This window comes from Cupressus sempervirens, chromosome 6 (genome assembly GCF_028749045.1).
Source record: "Cupressus sempervirens isolate cs-2001-9-10 chromosome 6, ASM2874904v1, whole genome shotgun sequence".
Taxonomy (NCBI): Eukaryota; Viridiplantae; Streptophyta; class Pinopsida; order Cupressales; family Cupressaceae; genus Cupressus; species Cupressus sempervirens.
The window spans coordinates 699,055,312-699,074,681 of record NC_143123.1 but is presented as its reverse complement, the minus strand read 5'-3'; the positions used below and the strand labels follow the sequence as shown (position 1 = coordinate 699,074,681).

General features: G+C 32.6%; 3 protein-coding genes across 3 annotated transcripts; all 3 read left to right on the top strand.

Moving 5' to 3' along the window:
- Positions 1-1,278: 1,278 nt before the first annotated feature.
- On the top strand, positions 1,279-2,315 carry LOC149554169 (receptor-like serine/threonine-protein kinase SD1-8). Its single transcript, XM_089790462.1, has 3 exons — positions 1,279-1,508; positions 1,568-2,048; positions 2,124-2,315. Exons 1-3 carry the CDS (start codon positions 1,279-1,281, stop codon positions 2,313-2,315), a joined length of 903 nt encoding a protein of 300 aa, XP_089646588.1.
- A 94-nt stretch (positions 2,316-2,409) lies between these two features.
- LOC149554168 (G-type lectin S-receptor-like serine/threonine-protein kinase SD2-2) lies at positions 2,410-3,403 on the top strand. The gene is made up of 3 exons (XM_089790461.1): positions 2,410-2,562; positions 2,650-2,686; positions 2,919-3,403. Exons 1-3 carry the CDS (start codon positions 2,410-2,412, stop codon positions 3,401-3,403), a joined length of 675 nt encoding a protein of 224 aa, XP_089646587.1.
- An 11,722-nt stretch (positions 3,404-15,125) lies between these two features.
- On the top strand, positions 15,126-15,941 carry LOC149554167 (S-locus-specific glycoprotein S6-like). Its single transcript, XM_089790460.1, has 2 exons — positions 15,126-15,724; positions 15,812-15,941. The coding sequence occupies exons 1-2, from the start codon at positions 15,126-15,128 to the stop codon at positions 15,939-15,941; spliced, it is 729 nt and encodes a 242-aa protein (XP_089646586.1).
- Positions 15,942-19,370: the final 3,429 nt, after the last annotated feature.

Below are 19,370 nucleotides of genomic sequence, written 5' to 3'. Positions count from 1 at the left end.
TTCAAACTGTAGGCTTTCAACCATCTTCTGTTGCAACACCTTCATACTCCAATAATGGCAGTGTTTAAAGATTATATTTTTTCATTGCACAATACACCATAGAAAGTATCCTACAAATGGGAACTGACTTGATAAGCAACAAAATCAGCACTAAAAATGAATCCCAGTGGAAAATCTTGTGGCAAATTTCTTATGTTGAATGTGAAGCTAACCCAAGAAAAGTTAATGTTCCTGAGTCCATAATTACAATTCTCACCACACGAGCCCCCCTGACCTCTAAAGATTTTTTCTATTTACATGCACATGCAACACAAGACAGGTTACACCATGAGATGCCATCACATGGAAGATGTTTCCTTTGAAAATTGCCACTCGTCTATTGAACAATTTGAAAAATGGCACTTGCTCTACTTCTCTAATTTTCAGTTGAATTTTTTTTAAAATCTAAAATTTCACTTAATAGAGAAATTAACTTAGACCATAAGATTAATGAACATTTTTTTCCCTTTGCACAGTTTTCAAAACATGAACTATTAGTTAAAAAGAGACTGAAAACTATAGTCTCCGCCTACATATGCAGGACTAATAAGCATTATGATTGTTCAAGAGGTCACGGAACATGCGAAGCTTAATGTGAAATAGTTAAAATCACACGCCTAGACTCTTCCTCTATTAATAATTCATTGCCCTTTCGATGCCTATTGCTCATATGACCGACTTTGGCCCTTTCAAAGACTTTTGCACATATGACCAACTTTTCATATGTTTCCCGTGCCAAATGTCTTCGCATATTAATTCCCCTGGATGACTCTGCCACTCTTTCTCCTCTCTCTATCGTGGCCAACGTTTGACATATGAGCAGAGTTGCTTCTCTCAAGTCTTTGTTACGCAACACTACCAAATAAATTTCTCATGCGTTTGGAAGAACACTATACTTTTCACCCTCAGCTTAATTTTGTGAATGGCTGTCATATCCCCAAAAAACAATTTTATTTTATTTTAAACCCTACGTTATGCAAGCACACCAACCTCTTTAAAATGAATTTTCACATCTCGCTTCTGGGAAATTGGAAACTTTGAGTTGGGAGTGAGGTTTCTCTTTCTGGGGTGTTTCCGGCTGAGCATAATTTCCTTTCTACTTGAGCGCTAGATAGTAAATTATATTGGGAGTGATGGACGAAACCAATAAAAAGTTCTGCATCTGTGTATTTATAGTGTGTATCCAACTGAAAAGTCACGGCTCTGCAGTCAAAGGTGGACACTCTCTTGGGCGAATCGATGACTAGAAATCAGACAATAATTTTGAGAAATGGCACATCTGAATTGGGATTTTTCAGCCCAGATGGTACGAGTAACTGGTATATTGGCATCTGGAATGCCAATATAACAGAGAATACGATTGTTTGGGTGGCCAACAGGGAGACTCCTGCGAGAGAAAGTTCTGGCGTTTTGAAGCTTTCAGGAGGAGGTGATCTTGGACTGTTTGACACAATGGGTGCATCTCTTTGGTCTGCCAATGTGACCAAAAGGCTGTTTTACAAGATTCTGGTAATTTTGTGATGTGCAGTGATGCCAACAAATCTAAAGCTGTTTGGCAGAGTTTTGACTATCCCGTCGACACCTTGTTGCGAGGGATGAGCTTCGGTGGGCAGCAAAAGCTCGTCTATTGGAAAAGCCCAGTAGATCCTTCTCCTGGGATTTTCTCTTGTCAAGCAGACCCATCTGGAACCAAACAAACGGAGAAATATGGAACTTGGGACGGCAAGTCTTTCAGTGAAATCCCATGGATGATAAACCAAGTCTACTTCTACAATGTCGGCGTTGAAAGCACTCACTCTAGCTGTTATGTCAAGTATACATTGAATGGTACCAAGAATATGCTCTCATGTTTCGTCCTAACAAAGTCTGGAGAAATGCAAGCATATGATCTGCTTGATGACGGTAAATGGAATATGTTCTGGTCTCGACCAGCAGAACCCTGTTCCATATATGGTCTCTGCGGCGCCTACGGAATCTGCAACTCCAACAATTTTCAGTTCTGCAGCTGCGTACAAGGCTTAGCCCCAAAAGACACTCGCGCTTGGGATTTGCGAGAGTCGTGATCGAGTGGCTGTGTTCGACAGAGCCCCTTAAACTGCCATTCCAAAAATGGAAGCACCTACGGATTACGAGATCCGAGCAACAGTTTGGCTGCTGCTGAATCCGCATCGTCACACAATACAATGACGAAGAAAGATTGCCAGAAAGCCTGCCTCCTCAACTGCTCTTGCACTGCGTTTGCTTTCAGTCCGCCTTCAGGGCCCTGCCAAATCTAGTCAGGCGATATTTTGAACTTGCGTACCTCTCTTCCATCAAAAACCAATGCAAATATTTTTATTCGAGTAGCTGCCTCTGTACACGCTACGATCGATGGAGAGTCATGCAGATTCCTCGATTTCTCTTCTAAGAATGTTTAGCTACATTGAGTTGAAGATTGCAACTAGGAATTTCAGGACACAGCTGGGGAGCGGAGCATTTCGCACGGTGTACAAAGGACGTCTGGTAGACTGTACACTTGTGGCGGTAAAGAAGATGAACAGTGTACAGAGACAAGATGAGAAGCAATTCCGAGCAGAAATCAGCTCTCTATAACTAATTTATCATTCTTAGTCAGGCTCCGAGGCTTTTATGCAGAAGGCAAGAGAAGGTATTTGATTTATGATTTCATGTGTAATGGCTCTCTTAGTTCCTTACTCTTGTCAAATAAATCTAAAGGTAAACATAAGGTACTCGACTGGAAGACTCGATTTGAGATCGCGTTAGGCATAGCAAGAGGATTACTTTATCTCCATGAAGAATGCAGAGATTGTATCATTCACTGCGAAGTTAAGCCCGAAAATATTCTTCTAGACATTAATTTTTTGACTAGAAGTTGGCAGATTTTGGACTGGCAAAGCTTGTGGGTAGAGATTTCAGCCGTGTTCTCACTACAACAAGAGGAACGAGAGGATACTTGGCTCCAGAGTGGATCTCTGGTCTTCCCATTACTCCCAAGGTTGATGTGTACAGTTTTGGTATGATGCTTTTGGAAATCATTTTTGGCCGAAGAAATTTGGATTTAAGCATTCAAGACTCAACTAAGTATTACTTTCCCTCATGGGCTGCCTCCCAAATTTTCAACGGCAACACAATTAATATTGTGGAGGCAGGAACTGCAGAGGAAACTGACAGTGAAGAGGTGAGAAGAACAATTATTGCCGGGTTGTTATGCATTGAAAAGTATGAGGGAGTGAGGCCGAACATAAGGCAAGTGGTGCTAATGCTGGAAGGGAAGTTGCAGCCACAAATTTCACAAATTCAGTACTATGCGCTTATGGATAATCCAATACACCAAAAAAACACTAGTAGCAGTGGCGATATATGACGTAAATAGATTTCAATAGTTGTGAAAGACACGAAAATTAGACTTGCAGTGTTTTATGCCCATGGATTGTGGTTGCCTCTTGGTATCAACATGGAAAATGCTTTACCTTCCCAATTCTATTGTATAGTTTAGATTTTTGAAGATCTGAAAGATTAATCATTGACTATTTTTAAACCAATAGGCTTATTTCTATTGGGCTTGCCGCCTTAATGTTGTGACATTCTGGTGTTGTGGGAAATCATAAAATAAAATCCGGTCATTAACAACAATCTGTAGAAAGGTCCAAAAGACATAATCAAATTTAGGATTTCTAAATCGGCTTAAATATTGTATGTCATGCAAAGATTAGTTTTAAAGCCCTTCTTGTCTAGTACAACCATGAGCGGAGCTCCTTCCTCCAAATCTTCACAATACCATTTTCCAAATTATAATTGAATAATGCAAGAAATTAGTGAAACATGTAAGGTATCACAATGGAAACTCTCAAGGGAATTCGCTCTCCTTTCCTTTGCCAAATTTCTTAATGTTTGTTTTGTTATATTATTAATCCCAGGAACTAAAGTTATTAATGCTCTATTTCTCATTAGTTCTGCTTAGGTAATTGTGCACATTCTTCAGTCTTCATTTTAACCTATAGTTGGCATGAAAAAATTCATTATACGCAATTTAGAGCATTTTAATTTCTCTTTCTTCATTGGGCATGTTGCTTTTTCTTGGTGGTCTTTTTGTTTTTTAGCCTCAAAAATTGAACAAAAATAGAGTTAGGATAACTAGCAGGGACAAGAGATGTGTCTTTCTCTAGAAATTTTATGTGTCTTGTTACATGAGCCTCACGTGACTCACTCAAATAACAGGCTGCTATAGATGAGGCTATTACAGATGGCTAATGTCTTTTAGCATGCAACATTTTATCTTTGTTCATCCATATCTGGTGAAACTTGTCAAATTCAACTGAAAAGACAAGAAGAAATTTATACCTGGCAAAAAATATTTCTACAATTTGTCGCTGGACTAACCAGACATTAAGATGCCTTTGCTGCAACAATACTAGTTAGGGTTGAGGAATTTCATGTGTTCATTAGACAACCACCAGTTTTATCTAATTCGATATGTAAATTATTACTCGCTAAACTGGTTTCTCTATGACTTGTTTGTCGTATCTTAAATTGTGTTATTTTAATATGGAGATTCATATCTTCATTTCTTTTTTGCAAAATTTACTTGGTGTGGATTATCGAAGCTTGTATTAAAGGATTCTTTGCATTTGGTGAGATATTTTAAAGATTGATGACAACTGAGACTTTTTTCCTTGCACAAATTCATGTTTCTAGAGAATTTCTGTTGATTTTTATTTTTTTATATGCAACTTCATATAATTTTTTATTTTATTTTTTCTTATGTTGAGTATTTGATGGAACCATTTTTGCTGAATTTTGACTTCATGCTTAGTTAATTTTCTATGGGTTGGTGATTTGTTATTGAATTTTCTTTTTCTACCTAAAATTTCGTTGATGTTGCAGGTTTTTTTATATTGACCTCTATATCAAGTACTTTTGGAATGTTTTGAATGAGTTTAATCCACGGGTAGTTTTTATTGAAACTTTAGTTGATTTTGGAACTATTTTTAAAAGTGAATGTTTGAATTGACTGAAGAAACTTTGAGCAATTTGTAAGATGAAAAGGAATCACTAAAATTGGTGCATGGCAAAATGGCTATGAAAAAGTGAAAAAAGTGTCATAATTGAATTTAAGCAATGTAAAATTTAGAAATGTGCATGTTTACCTTATAGATTTCATTAGGAAGTTGACAATACAAATTGTTCTCCAAACATCTGTGAAATGGCCCCAATTGAATAGTTACATAAAACTTGTGAAAATTGTATTCAGCTATCTTTGCTACAAATTTCAAATGTATAGATGACATATATATCAATATTGTTCTTTCTTGGTTTCCCTTCACATCCAATCTCAATTCATGTTATATTAAGACCAAACTTCAAACTTGGAGGGCTTTGCAGGTTGACATGTGCTCCCAAAAGGATAGCGTTGCAGGCAGGGTTGTATAGAGGACTGTTTGCTATTTTGCTGGGCTCTATTGTTCTATACTGCTAATCATCCCTAATTCTATTTTTTCTTTCCAGATATTTGTAAAACTAGAAACGTCGAACAAATGGGTTGCCATTACTTTTCGGCACAAAGTTTGGATTGTAAAAGCCATCAAAATTTTGATGTGGCCTCATTGCCCTTGTTTTCTATTTGGATCTTCTGATTCATGCCTAGTCAATTGTACAATCTATAATTAGTTGATTGGAGAGAGAGAACAACATAATTTTTTTTGGGCATGATTATTTGTGAGTTGTCCAAACATAGGTAATTTTTCTCTGTTTAGAAGGTGGTGACCAACATATTTTTTTATACATGATTATTTGTGAGTTGTCCAAATAGAGATAACTTTTCTTTGTTTAGAAGGTGGGGATTAATGTTTTTGACTTGCTATTACACGTTTATTGTTGCATTGGGACCTGAAAAAATTGCAAAACAAGCCCATTTATACCATAGACTGAGATAAATTCCTATTTAATAAAATTTCTAGATTTCAATTATTTTTTATCAGCTTTCAATTTTCCTAGTAGTATTTTTAATTTTATATTGAGAAAATTTGATGAAAAATAGAAAGATGAAATCTTTCTTAAAAGTGGGTGTGTCATGTTCAAGGAACGTTAGGGTTTTTGTTGACAGTTTAAAAGAGAAGATAGAATTTTTAGCATTTTTTGATGTTACTAGTAGATTATTTATATATTATATTTTATTAAAGGGCTTGACTAGACACTTGGAAATGTTAAAACAATACTAGTACCTCACATGTGATTTCAAATTTGGCATGCATTTTTGATAGAGTTAGCCACATAAGTGTGTTTCTAACATGTCAGATAGACAGTAGCTTGTAGGATACAATAATATACTTAGTAGGACTGGTATTTTCTTCAACATATTGCATAGATAATATCTTGTCCATGTTCCCACATTTTACTTACATGTCTAGCATGGTAATTTAAATGATAATATGGCAATGCCCTACAACAATTTTATGGATAATATCTAGGTGCTAGGACACATATAATTTTTTTTTCCTTTATCTTGACACCTTTCTCCTCACAATTTTCGGTCCCAGAGGTAACTGCTCTTGCTAAGAGGGTTGCATTTCTTGAATATGAGTTGTTTTATTACAAATAACTTAAATCTCATTTTAATCCTATTAAAGAATTCTAAAAATTGTATTTTATCTATTTATCTTTGTTATGTTGCTAATATTTAGTTGCGAAGCTTTTCTTAGGAAAAAAGTCGGTGAAATTTGATTCTTACAAGAACAATTAGCAAGAATTCATCAGCTTTATGTTAGCAATCTTAGCAATGATCATTTTCGATAATAATTAAAATATAAGTTTGATAAACTTTTTTGATCTATATCTATAAAGGCTTATACAATTTAATATTTTAATATAGATTTTTAAAGAAAATTTATAGGAAAACAAATGGAATGTCATTGATTAAAATAGTAAATATTTTTAAATAAAGAATAGATTGTGTATATAGGGGTAGTCTAATTAAATTCAATTGTTGAATGTGCATTGTAATTTTAAGGAAGATTTTATCAAAGTTTACAAAAATATTTGGAATAAGTATATAAGAATATAAGAATCTTACAGTCATTTATTATTAAAATTTATTTTTCAATTGTTATTTTTGAAATAGATTGTGTAAGGATTTTTCCTTCAACTTTTAGATCACATTGTATGATCCAGCATTCTTTCCTTTTATTTCTCTTTCATTCAGATGATAGATATGGAAGTATGATCTGAAAAAATATTTACATAATCATTTCTAAAAATAGCTTACCACTATTATTAAAATTCATTTCAAATAAAAATTTAAAGTATAATAAATCAAATAACAAAAGATTAACACTTTACGTAGCCAAAAGAAAAAAACTATTTAATGCGAATGGTGTGGACTAAGAAGTCATGTGAAATGTCCCTTTACTAATTTTGTATGATATTTCAGGCCTCTAATCAGATTTTCAAGATCAAACAACTAGTATCACAAAGATCCACCAAATTTCTCAAGAAACCCCAAATCGGGTATGCCAGAAATAGTGCCAAAAGCTTCACAGCTTCACCTATTATTAATAAATCTGAAAGTGGACATTTTTACAGAAATTTGAGCAGCATAACAGGCTTAAGCAGAACTTTTTCCTTGATTTCACCCATCGTTAGTTATGGAATGAACCTCCTCAAGCCTTAAAATGTACTTAAAAATAAATGCTAAGGTGGATATTTTCGTCAAAGATAAATGCCACTTCCAAGAGGCCTTGGATTTAGAAATTAACTCCCAAGTTTTCCAAACATGTGAGCTGCAGATTCATACCAAAGAGCTAGGAATGCACTATGCTCTCACATTTAATAATCTGAAAGTAATGCTTTAAATTTTGTGGCCGGGAAACAACTATGTTGGTTCATAGTTAGGTGGGAAAGGGTTTGGAGAAACGTTTTTGGGCAGACAAGTCGAGTAAAGCAGTTGTCGCAGAAGCAGCTCCCCGGGATTAAGTCAGTCGTCGTAGTCATGCTACTCCGTGGCTAAGCCAGTCATACAAGTCTACGTGTGGATAAGTCAGGTGTCGTAGTCCAAAAAGTAAAATTTATTTCTCGTGTTTCATGGAAAACGGTTCTAAAAAATATAGCCAAGCCAAATTTTAATGTAAATGTATAAGTCAATTGTAATAGTATGAAAAGTTTAATTATTCTATCATAGGTATGTTGGAGATATGTAGGAGGTTTAAACTTCTACTTTCAAGGAAGAAGAGATAACGTGAAGATTTATTTTTTTTATGTGAATATTTGAAATCTTTTCCTAAATTGTATTTAGGAGTTCTTATTTTTCTGTAAGCGGATGAAAATGAGATGGGAACAAAATTTGTCTCAGATTGTTATTTGCCATTTAGTAACCATTTATGTTTAAATTTTCAGTAAAAATAAAATTAGAAGGAAAATATTTTTTTTAACTTGTTTTTATTGTTGCACGACATAGATATGTATTAATGAGAGGACCAACTTCTTTCAATTTTAGAGATTAAGCTTTTAATCTGAAATTGACTACAAGATTGCTCGGACCAACAACTTTGAAATATTCCTAAACAAAATCCATAATCTCGAACTCTATTTTTTAGGAAGTGGCCATCAATGAGACCTCACCTTAAGTCATGGAGACGAGCAACAAGGAGTTAAAATACAAAGACAAGCATGGGCCTTATCTAATATGCACGAGATGAGGGATTCATAGTTGAGTGTTAAAGTATCTAAATACTTACACCACCAACTCTTAAACTATATGCAAGGACATTTTTTTTAAGGCTCATCATTTGTTATATAAATTGTACTAGTAGTTACGTGCTTATATGCATGCGATGAGGAGGAGCCAATAGGTTTTATTTATCAACAAGTTGGTAGTAATGGCCGCTAAGCACATAGAAGAAGGGAAAATTGATATCAAATACAATATAGGTGTGTAAATCCTAATGAGCCTTTGATAAGCTTAATAAAGTGTGTGAAACTGTTGATGACATGAGGTATTGAAAATTGGTTAGGCAATGATTCTCTTTCTATGCTTTTACTTTTCTTTTTGCAATTTGTGGGCCATCCTTTGTAGGTAGATCAATGTAACTTGGGATCTTTGACAAGATTAGGTATTATATTGGAAGTGGCCTTTATAGATTCTAACCAAGGAGAAAACAGTGATCTATTTGAAATACTATAATTTTTTTGTATTGTTGAATGATATATTAAATAAATCCCCTCAATCAATATTTTAAAGTAATCTAATAATTATCCTTATGAATGCTTTGAGAATCTTTATTAATAATATATGAGGTTCATTAGGGTTTACAAATCTATTCTTGTGTTACTCATAATTGCATTTTTCATGTGCTTCTCTTTCCTTATTTCTGCTTTTTTTTTTTGAATACCTTTACCGTTGAGTTGTTTGTTTTTGTCCTATTTAAATTGTACACCGAGTCATTATCTTATAGATGGAAAGATGACTTTATTTATTTTATTAAAATAAATAAGAAGTCTACGTGTGTTACTTGACAAAGGATTATAAATGATGTTAAATGTTATTTGAATTAAATATATGTTTTGGATAAAGCTATTTTTAATCTAATGATAAAATTATATGAAATTATTATGTATAAATAATAATATGACTTATTCTAATGGAAATAAAGTATTTTATAATCACTTTAATATTTTAGTAAATAATAAATTTAGTATTTTCAAAATATTTTTTTATTATATTTATCTTTTATTAATATAATAATAAATGTTAAATAATTTTTGAAGAAATATACTTAAAGTATCTAATAATGATTTTTTTTTGATGTTGTGTTGTATTTAGGTAAGAATTAGTTTTATTTACTTAAATTTAATAGCTAAAAGTTTTAGTAAATAAATAGAATTTAAACAATTGATAAAAATCTATCTAAACTAAGAGTGTTTATTATGCCAAGGTCTATATTTTTTTAGATATCATTAATTAATATTCTATCAAATTGATACTTATTTTTTGGTGGATATTATGTATATTTTTTTTAGTATTAATTATAATTTTTGGTAATTATTTAACTTAACATTGATAAAAAGATTTTAAAAATAAATGTGATAAATATTTTTGATTAGCTATTATTTTTTATAAAAGAGTTATAAATAATGATGAAAAAATATGGAAAGAGTACAAACTAGAATATTAAATACTAAAGAAGTCACTTATTTCAAATGTAACAATATTAAATAACTTATTTTTCCTTCTTAAAATTGATTTTTGAGATAAAATTAGTAAAATAATTTTTTTTAAATCAATTAAAAATATTATAAAGATTTAAATAAATATAAATGATTATTTATTAAAAAATAATAATTTACATTGAATTATTTAAGATATTTTTTTTTCTTAAATATCAATCATAAAATGGTCAACTCACATTACATTTTAATTTTTTTACTATTATAAAAATTTTATATATATTTACATTTGAAAATTAAATATTAATTAAATGAGAAAATGTCTTTTTGTAATTATAATTTTTAATGAGTAAAATTTATGAATTATATGGTCCAATATTGATTATGAAAAATTAAAATATTATTAAAAGTAAAAATAAAAATAAAAATAATAATAATATATTTTAAATAGTCAATATTCTAAAACTAATTAAGTTCACCTAGTAAAGGAAGAACATTAGTAATGACAATTAGATTGAACAATGATCCTAATAGTTAAATACTTGAAGATTATTTTGTGATTGGGATTATGTTGGTTTTTGACTCACTTTGTGTCTTTAGTCTAGAATATTCACTATAAAAGATATTAATAGTTCATTTCTCTCTTTCAAACTATTCCCAAGAAACCAACAATTCTCAAAGTTCTCATGACTTTAGTAGTACAATAATCAAGCTACCTAACTAAATGTTGGCTTCCATTCTTCCTACACTTCCAACATCTACTCTCAAGCACCCAAGGGTTCTTGTGGTTCTAGAATGTTACAAGCACAACAATGATAATTAGAACAAACCAAGGTAAAAATACTCTTTCAACACACACTAAAGTTAGTTGACCATTTTCTCATTGCTAATTTGTAAGCACAAATCTAATAGAAGGAAAAGTTCTAAAACCATATGTAAGTTTTTCTTTAAAATTTATATGTAATATGCTCTACAAACTGAGGTAGCTAAATTATTTTCCACAAATGCAACTATAAATATAATAAAACTACTCAAATATATCTTGGTTATATATGTAATATAATAAACTAATAGATTGTTACTTTCTTTCAAAAACTATTCCCAAACAACCAACGATCCGCATGGTTCCTATAACATTATGAGTACAACAATGATAAGCTACACTACTAAATAATGGACCTTAGATTATAAGCATTAATGTAGTACTTGTACGAGATCTTTCATATTCACAATTACATTCTTTGCTTCAAATTTTTTGTGTAAGAAATCTATAACTTGATTAATTCATAAAAGTTTGTTACCAAAAATTCTCATTATTGACCTTGCTAATCCTAGTTGACAACAACAAGTATTTTATATTTTAGTGCCTTTGTATCATATATGTATGTGGCATCACAAAAGTAATACAAATAATTTTATATATCATTTTTGTGGAGTTGAGAGTATTTCAATAGTTGATTTGGACATTACTTTATAACTATACTACCAGTCCAAGTTCCAAGGGTCTAATGATTGCTTAAAGTGTTTCTCTAACATGTGTTCAATTGTTATTGTATTTGCCATAGCAATATGCTATTGCAATCACTTCTATTTAACAAGTGATTAATCTTTTTCCTTCCAACCAATTAGGTTTAAATATTTTAATTTTGAATTTTGATTTTTGATTTTTTATTTTTCTAAGGTATATATGTGATATTTTTAGTTTTTAAACAAATTAAACTATTTTACTTGCAATTTATTGGCTTAGATATTTGGGTCTTATAGGAGCAAATTTACAGGAAGTATCCCTATTCTAAGGCTATATTTTTGGATGCACAAATATATAAACATATGAAGGGGTGTGTGTGTGTGTGTGTGTGTGTGTACTTTAAATAAAATTAAATAAAATATTAATACACTAAGATACAACTATTCTTTATTTTTAATATACAACTGTGCTATAAATATATTATTTAATAATATATAAATTTGAAATAGTTTTTCAAAAAAAAAGTAAAATGAAATTATTTTTGATGATAACCATTTTATTCTACTTAATTAAATCGTTATGTCTTACAAAAAATACAAGCAACTACATCGCACTTGTTTCATAGATAATCTGCACAACTAATTATATTAAACAAGTAGTTAACTAAATAAATTTGTAGTCTTTAACAGATGGTTTACATATAGTGCTTCTAAATTTATATTTCTAAAATTATACATCAAGAGTTTTCCTCTACAAATAGTTTGACTTGTTGATGTTCATTTTATTATTGAAACTTAAAGAACTCTTTAAAAATTATTAAACCACCCCAACTTAAATTTAAGTCCAAGACAAATAGTAAGTCAGGATCGACAAACTAGGCAAACACACATTCCTGTATGAGGGCTCCCAACTACCACCTTCTTTTGTGTTATTTTTTAAATGTGCTAATTTTGTCTCCCAAAACAGAAGAAACTAAAACATGATTGAAACTACCATGGCATGTTGGAAACTAAAGATTCAAACATTTAGAAGAGTGTTATGTCTAAACAAGGCTATGTAAAACTTTAAATATACTTATCTACATTATTTGTTTTTAATATTTTATCTAATTTACAACTTTATAAGTACCAAATATATTAAAATTTAATATCCATGAAATTACTAAATATACTCTCATTCACACAATAATAAATTAAATAAAAGTTTAAAGAAGAAAAGGGCAACAGGCATGTGCTTGATCAAACTAAACTATTATAAAATCTATGAAAAACTCTTAGTTAAATAATTTCTCTTGAGATGACAGTTCACCTTTGTCAATATTTAAAAGATGATTCTACAAGCATGACAAGAACACAGAGCATACAAAATAGTTGATAAAGATGATGTTTATGATGTATATTTTGTTGATAAATAAGTGACAAACAATCGTAGAAGAGTAGATAATAAAATTGAGATTCTATATGCCCAAGGGGTGACCTATTGTTGGAGTTGAAAGAAAAAAATTATAGGGTCTGAGAATGATCAGAAGGAAAGTTGCATTGTTCAAAGACACACAAATACGGAATTTGAAGCTCCTCAATCAGTGCATTCATTTGTTATTTCATCAAACATAAAAAATAGAATGGGACTGCTCATGGTCAGCCTGACTCTCACCCTTGGCATCATGGGAGGGCACTTGTTTCTTCTACTTATATATTTCCAATTTAGGGAACAATTTCTTCATGAAGTATTTTATTTTACATATCTAGTAGTCAACAAACGATTTCACATTTAGATAGAACCTTGCAAAAGATTCTTGGTCTACTTTTTCCTGTTAAAACCATCAGGGGCCAATGTATTCTTATATAATTAGAAATTTTTTCTTGGATTAATCTTAGAAGATCAAGTCACTATTACCACCAAGGCCATCTCCACCCTATTGCCAACTCTCGTAAGTCACCCTAGAACTTTTTGTAAACTATTAAGACACCAACATAATAAATGTTGACAATATGATAGTCATCAAGCAGGACTTTCAAGAACCACCATTTCCTTACTCTGTTGTCGTCACCTTTTTCCGTTGCCTCCAAAACATTTTTTGTATTAGACATCACCAAATTGCTGAACGTCTCAACTATAATAGCCTATCGGCTAACAAGGTATGCATGTTAGACAATAAACAAATAGTACTGTGGACAAATATTTTAATAGAAAGTTGGGAATTTGACAAAAAGAGAAAATACAAGAGGGGTCTACAATTGAGAACATGCTAAGTCAAAGCTTAGTGTGTTATGTGTAAGACTAGTTTACCTATTGCACACTGAAATACCATGACTAATTTTAATTTCAATGGAATTATTTTCTTGTTTCAAACTTCTTGTCAAGGTCCACCACTCTTTTGAAATAAATCTCATTAAATATTTTACCTCATATTTTTCAAATATGCTAGTAGGTATATGCCATATTCAACAAGAGCTCTGTAGCGCTGGAGTCCCACCTAATGAATAAATAGATTGTGAAATTTGTCAAGTGTTCAAGTAATATTTTAATCAAAATTAAGCTTCTCATAATTGAAAATAATTAAATTTTTGATAAAATAATAAGATAAAAAAAAGTGAGTAAGTTCTTTTTTTTTTCAAAAATCAATAGAAAATTAATACATATGCTTTATAAAATGAAGACACTATGAAGGATGCAAATATTCAATAAATAAAGAAACCAATTAAATTGCTTGGAGTTCGTAAATAAAAATGCCTATAAAATTTTGCCCACATAAGCATCTTCCAAAGATTTAGGCAGATCAAAGTGGTATCATGTAACATGCGGTTGGATGCCTAAGAGTTGAAACAAAAGAATGAATGTCAAGATTTCCACTTACATCAAATGTTTATACACAAAAGTATATAATGTTAACAAGGAATAGAGGCACATACACCTTTTGGATTGGGTCTAGTCATGCCATACAAAATGATATAGTTAAATCCCAATAGTATCACACTATAGTATTTAAAATGAAATACATAGAAATAGAAATAATAAAAAATAAAAACAAATAAAAAATAGTAGAAATAAATAAATAAATGTGACTTTTCTATAAATGACTATAAATTTATCCCTCCACATGGCCAATGGTAAACAAACAACTTTAGAAAATAGATTAAATCTATTTTACCCTCTATCCCACATATAGGGCACTCTTAAAGGTTTACAACGTATAATGCTAACACAAGGTCAAAGGAAAATTCTCAAAAAATAGACTTTCTGCAATACCCGATTATCCATCTACTACTGCTTTGATCAATTAAATTTGCATTCGAGCTGAAAAGAATGTAAAAGAAATGTGTGTACAAAATCTATTCAAAGATTCAAAGGGAGATATAGTGAATCTAACATGGTGGAGATTGGGGACTTAATTTTTAGATGTAAAGTCCTCATTGTCATGCAATTGAACTTAGCCAATTTCTCTTAACGCAATGGGTGCATGTCTTTGTTCTGCCAATGTGACCAAAAGGCTGGTTTACTAGATTCTGGTAATTTTGTGATGTTCAGTGATGCCAACAAATCTGAAGCTTTTTGGAAGAGTTTTGACTATCCCGTCGACACCTTGTTGCCAGGGATGAGCTTCGGTGGGCAGCAAAAGCACGTCTATTGGAAAAGCCCAGTAGATCCTGCTCCTGGGATTTTCTCTTGTCAAGCAGACCCATCTGGAACCAAACAAATGGAGAAATATGGAACTTGGGATGGCAAGTCTTTCAGTGAAATCCCATGGATGATAAACCAAGTCTACTTCTACAATGTCGGCGTTGAAAGCACTCACTTTGGCTGTTATGTCAAGTATACATTGAATGGTACCAAGAATATGCTCTCACGTTTCGTCCTAACAAAGCCTGGAGGAATGCAAGCATATGATCTGCTTGATGACGGTAAATGGAATATGTTCTGGTCTCGACCAGCAGAACCCTATTCCATATATGGTCTCTGCGGCGCCTACGGAATGTGCACCTCCAACAATCTTCAGTTCTACAGCTGCATACAAGGCTCCGCCCCAAAAGACACTCGCGCTTGGGATTCGCGAGAGTCGTGATCGAGTGGCTGTGTTCAACAGAGCCCCTTAAACTGCCATGCCAAAAACGGAAGCACCTACGGATTATGAGATCCGAGCAACAGTTTGGCTGCTGCTAAATCTGCATCGTCACACCTTGCAACGACGAAGATAGATTGCCAGAAAGCCTGCCTCCTCAACTGCTCTTGCACTGCGTTTGCTTTCAGTCCGCCTTCAGGGCCCTGCCAAATCTAGTCAGGCGATATTTTGAACTTGCGTACCTCTCTTCCATCAAAAACCAATGCAAATATTTTTATTCGAGTAGCTGCCTCTGTAGACGCTACGATCGATGGAGAGTCATGCAGATTCCTCGATTTCTCTTCTAAGAATGTTTAGCTACATTGAGTTGAAGATTGCAACTAGGAATTTCAGGACAAAGCTGGGGAGCGGAGCATTTGGCACGGTGTACAAAGGACATCTGGTAGACTGTACACTTGTGGCGGTAAAGAAGATGAACAGTGTAGAGAGACAAGATGAGAAGCAATTCCGAGCAGAAATCAGCTCTCTATAACTAATTTATCATTCTTAGTAAGGCTCCGAGGCTTTTATGAAGAAGGCAAGAGAAGGTATTTGATTTAGGATTTCATGTGTAATGGCTCTCTTAGTTCCTTACTCTTCTCAAATAAATCTAAAGGTAAACATAAGGTACTCGACTGGAAGACTCGATTTGAGATCGCGTTAGGCATAGCAAGAGGATTACTTTATCTCCATGAAGAATGCAGAGATTGTATCATTCACTGCGATGTTAAGCCCGAAAATATTCTTCTCGACAATAATTTTTCGACTAGAAGTTGGCAGATTTTGGACTGGCAAAGCTTGTGGGTAGAGATTTCAGCCGTGTTCTCACTACAACAAGAGGAACGAGAGGATACTTGGCTCCAGAGTGGATCTCTGGTCTTCCCATTACACCCAAGGTTGATGTGTACAGTTTTGGTATGACGCTTTTGGAAATCATTTCTGGCCGAAGAAATTTGGATTTAAGCATTCAAGACTCAACTAAGTATTACCTTCCCTCGTGGGCTGCCTCCCAAATTTTCAACGGCAACACAATTATGATTGTGGAGCCAGGAACTGCAGAGGAAACTGATAGTGAAGAGGTGAGAAGAACAATTATTGCGGGGTTGTTATGCATTGAAAAGTACGAGGGAGTGAGGCCGAACATAAGGCAAGTGGTGCTAATGCTGGAAGGGAAGTTGCAGCCACAAATTTCACAAATTCAGTACTATGCGCTTATGGACAATCCAATAGACCAAAGAAACACTAGTAGCAGTGGCGATATATGATGTAAATAGATTTCAATAGTTGTGAAAGACACGAAAATTAGACTTGCAGTGTTTTATGCACATGGATTGTGGCTGCCTCTTGGTATCAACATGGAAAATGCTTTACCTTCCCAATTCTATTGTATAGTTTAGATTTTTGAAGATCTGAAAGATTAATCATTGACTATTTTTAAGCCAATAGGCTTATTTCTATTGGGCTTGCCGCCTTAATGTTGTGACATTCTGGTGTTGTTGGAAATCATAAAATAGAATCCGGTCATTAACAGCAATCTGTAGAAAGGTCCAAAAGACATAATCAAATTTAGGATTTCTAAATCGGCTTAAATATTGTATGTCATGCAAAGATTACTTTTAAAGCCCTTCTTGTCCAGTAAGACCATGTACGGAGCTCCTTCCTCCAAATCTTCACAATACCATTTTCCAAATTATAATTGAATAATGCAAGAGATTAGTGAAACATGTAAGGTATCACAATGGAAACTCTCAAGGGAATTCGCTCTCCTTTCCTTTGCCAAATTTCTTAATGTTTGTTTTGTTATATTATTAGTCCCAGGAACTAAAGTTATTAATGCTCTATTTCTCATTAGTTCTGCTTAGGTAATTGTGCACGTTCTTCAGTCTTAATTTTAACCTATAGTTGGCATGAAATATTTCATTATACGCAATTTAGAGCATTTTAATATCTCTTTTTTCATTGGGCATGTTGCTTTTTCTCGGTGGTCTTTTTGTTTTTTAGCCTCAAAAATTGAACAAAAATAGAGTTAGGATAACTAGCAGGGACAAGAGATGTGTCTTTCTCTAGAAATTTTATGTGTCTTGTTACATGAGCTTCACGTGACTCACTCAAATAACAGGCTGCTACAGATGAGGCTATTACAGATGGCTAATATCTTTCAGCATGCAACATTTTATCTTTGTTCATCCATATCTGGTGAAACTTGTCAAATTCAACCGAAAAGAAAAGAAGAAATTTATACTTGGCAAAAAATATTTCTACAATTTTTCGCTGGACTAACCAGACATTAAGATGGCTTTGCTGCAACAATACTAGTTAGGGTTGAGGAATTTCATGTGTTCATTAGACAATCACTAGTTTTATCTAATCCGATATGTAGATTATTACTCGCTAAACTGGTTTCTCTATGACTTGTTTGTCGTATCTTAAATTGTGTTATTTTAATATGGAGATTCAGATCTTCATTTATTTTTTGCAAAAATTGCTTGGTGTGGATTATCGAAGCTTGTATTAAAGGATTCTTTGCATTTGGTGAGATATTTTAAAGATTGATGACAACTGAGACTTTTTTCCTTGCACAAATTCATGTTTCTAGAGAATTTCTGTCGATTTTTATTTTTTTATATGCAACTTCATATAATTTTTTATTTTAATTTTGCTTATGTTGAGTATTTGATGGAACCATTTTTGCTGAATTTTGACTTCACGCTTAGTTAATTTTCTATGGGTTGGTGATTTGTTATTGAATTTTCTTTTTCTACCTAAAATTTCATTGATGTTGCAGTTTTTTTTATATTGACCTCTATATCAAGTACTTTTGGATTGTTTTGAATGAGTTTAATCCACGGGTAGTTTTTATTGAAAGTTTAGTTGATTTTGGAACTATTTTTAAAAGTGAATGTTTGAATTTACTGAAGAAACTTTGACCAATTTGTAAGATGAAAAGGAATCACTAAAATTGGTGCATGGGAAAATGGCTATGAAAAAGTGAAAAAAGTGTCATAATTGAATTTAAGCAATGTAAAATTTAGAAATGTGCATGTTTACCTTATAGATTTCATTAGGAAGTTGACAATACCAATTGTTCTCCAAACATCTGTGAAATGGCCCCAATTGAATAGTTACATAAAACTTGTGAAAATTGTATTCAGCTATCTTTGCTACAAATTTCAAATGTATAGATGACATATATATCAATATTATTCTTTCTTGGTTTCCCTTCACATCCAATCTCAATTAATGTCATATTAAGACCAAACTTCAAACTTGGAGGGCTTTGCAGGTTGACATGTGCTCCCAAAAGGATAGAGTTGCAGGCAGGGTTGTATAGAGGACTGTTTGCTATTTTGTTGGGCTCTATTGTTCTATACTACTCATCATCCCTAATTCTATTTTTTCTTTCCAGATATTTGTAAAACTAGAAACGTTGAACAAATGGGTTGCCATTACTTTTCGGCACAAAGTTTGGATTGTAAAAGCCATCAAAATTTTGATGTGGCCTCATTGCCCTTGTTTTCTATTTGGATCTTCTGATTCATGCCTAGTCAATTGTATAATCTATAATTAGTTGATTGGAGAGAGAGAACAACATAATTTTTTTTGGGC

Coding starts and splice junctions, on each gene's coding strand:
- LOC149554169 (XM_089790462.1), top strand. CDS start 1,279: ATGACTAGAAATCAGACAATAATTTTGAGAAATGGCACATCTGAATTG. Junction 1,509..1,567: donor ACAATGGGTGCATCTCTTTG/GTCTGCCAATGT, acceptor TGTGATGTGCAG/TGATGCCAACAAATCTAAAG. Junction 2,049..2,123: donor ATTTTCAGTTCTGCAGCTGC/GTACAAGGCTTA, acceptor TGTGTTCGACAG/AGCCCCTTAAACTGCCATTC.
- LOC149554168 (XM_089790461.1), top strand. CDS start 2,410: ATGGAGAGTCATGCAGATTCCTCGATTTCTCTTCTAAGAATGTTTAGC. Junction 2,563..2,649: donor TAGACTGTACACTTGTGGCG/GTAAAGAAGATG, acceptor TATCATTCTTAG/TCAGGCTCCGAGGCTTTTAT. Junction 2,687..2,918: donor TATGCAGAAGGCAAGAGAAG/GTATTTGATTTA, acceptor AGAAGTTGGCAG/ATTTTGGACTGGCAAAGCTT.
- LOC149554167 (XM_089790460.1), top strand. CDS start 15,126: ATGTCTTTGTTCTGCCAATGTGACCAAAAGGCTGGTTTACTAGATTCT. Junction 15,725..15,811: donor GCTTGGGATTCGCGAGAGTC/GTGATCGAGTGG, acceptor TCCGAGCAACAG/TTTGGCTGCTGCTAAATCTG.